Here is a 1,969-nt window from a genome sequence, read left to right as displayed (position 1 = left end):
GTAGAGAAGAGAGACTAAAGATGACAGCAGAGTGAAGAAATGTGCTCAGTTTGTGCTCCAGCAGTCTAAGTCTATAGCAGCAGAAAGCAGAAAAAATGGGGAACCAAGCATCTTTCATGAATTTCATTATTAAAGCCAGGAGAACATAGGTACTAGGGAACATATTTAGAGTGAAATGTAAGTACTTGGGAACAGGTACTGGGGAACATACAGTATGATAGGTCCTTCAGAACATAAGCCTTTGGTAGAGTAGTTACTTGGGAACATAGGTACTGCGTAACGTAGGTACTTGGGAACATAGGTAGCTACTGAGTAACATCGGTACTTGGGAACATATAGGTACTGGTGAACATACAATACAACAGGTATTTCAGAACATAGGTCTTTGGTAGCATGGTTACCTGAGAACATAGGTACTTGGGATCATATAGGTACTAGTGAACATACAATACAGCAGGTGTTTCAGAACATAGGTCTTTGGTAGCATAGTTACCTGAGAACATAGGTACTTGGGATCATATGTACTGGGGAACATAGGTACTGGAGAACATAAGGTACCTCGGTCTTTGATGGTTCCTTGGTTATTCCTGAAAACCCAAACCAATTTCCTTTCATGTGAAGGCGACAAATGAATATTGATCTATCCACTATAATTAGTAGGTTATCAATGGTGACATCAATTACAGGTAGAGGCAAATGTCTTAGACCAGGTGAGGCTAATAGCTAGCCAAACAAATACCAGTTTTTATTTGTATTATTAGGCTTCAAAAATAATGCCTTCTCAAAATAGACATACTTGTATGAAACACTACATTAGCCAACCCTGTTTGTTTAGTTTGCTGCTGTTTTCTCAAYCAGACATCTGTATTTCTATGGAAATGTGTGTGGTGCAAATATAATGGATATTTTAGCCAATGGTGCTGAGGCTGCTAATTGTATCAGTTCACCAGGAGTTGAGTAAACATTCGGACTGACTAGATGCACTGATCAAGTGGATGGAAACATCCAACAGCTTAAATATGCTTACATTAGGCAGTAATTTCAGCTGGGTTGACTCGGGCCATGTTGGGATTTCAGCTCCAGAGGCTTTTTTCTCATGTGCTTCTTAAATGTTTTACCCTCTATTCTCTGCCGGGTCGTTTCCCACCCTTCAGGGAGAGGAGATCTGAATGTCAAAGAGTGTTAATGGAAGCCCCTGAGTCAAACTATCCTTTGAGTCTTGAATCGATTTATTACACTTTTTCTTTTGAAAATGAAACAGAACTGAGTAACGACCTTTATAGCTGCACTTTCTTTTGGGATTAAAAAAATGTGTTATACATTCTAGAGTTTACAACTGGTAGCAAACTCCTGATTAAGTCCTTCTAAGTGTGGGTTTGTTTTCTGTTGGTCAGGTTCAAAGTTCCCCTGCACAACCCACATCATCCCTGTGAAGAACGAGGAGGGTGTGGTCATGATGTTCATCCTGAATTTCGACTACATTTTGGAAGAAGGAAGCAGTGAGTCACTGGAGAGACTCAACCACACATCACCCAACAAAGCTGAACAACGTGAGTAAARACGAGGAGGAAGGTGGTGCCAGTTTTAGCCTTTGTACAGTCCTCTTGATTCGGTTTATACATTCCTGTAGATCCAGTTTATACAGTCATGTAAATCCAGTTTATAAAGTCCTGTAGATCCAGTTTATACAGTCCTGTAGATCCAGTTTATACAGTCCTGTAGATCCAGTTTATACAGGCATGTAAATCCAGTTTATACAGTCATGTAAATCCAGTTTATACAGTCCTGTAGATCCAGATTATACAGTCCTGTAGATCCAGTTTATACAGGCATGTAAATCCAGTTTATACAGGCATGTAAATCCAGTTTATACAGTCATGTCAATCCAGTTGATGCAGTCCTGCAGATCCAGTTTATGTAGTCCTGCAGATCCAGTTTATGCAGTCCTGTAGATCCAGTTTATACAGTC

The 1,969-nt window shown here is 39.9% G+C and overlaps 1 protein-coding gene across 5 annotated transcripts in view; it reads left to right on the top strand.

The window, feature by feature from the left end:
• LOC106535239 (potassium voltage-gated channel subfamily H member 2) overlaps positions 1-1,969 on the top strand; it is a 44,465-nt gene that overhangs the window by 6,096 nt on the left and 36,400 nt on the right. For all 5 annotated transcript variants that reach the window (XM_014032198.1, XM_014032199.1, XM_014032197.1 and 2 more), the window contains exon 3: positions 1,395-1,550. In XM_014032198.1, coding sequence (XP_013887652.1) covers positions 1,395-1,550 — 156 coding nt within the window. The remainder of the gene's footprint in view (positions 1-1,394; positions 1,551-1,969) is intronic.

The sequence above is a fragment of the Austrofundulus limnaeus genome, unplaced genomic scaffold, assembly GCF_001266775.1.
Source record: "Austrofundulus limnaeus strain Quisiro unplaced genomic scaffold, Austrofundulus_limnaeus-1.0 Scaffold1393, whole genome shotgun sequence".
In the NCBI taxonomy this organism is placed as follows: Eukaryota; Metazoa; Chordata; class Actinopteri; order Cyprinodontiformes; family Rivulidae; genus Austrofundulus; species Austrofundulus limnaeus.
Note: the sequence above shows the minus strand (reverse complement) of the source record. Positions and strands in the feature narration are given on the sequence as shown.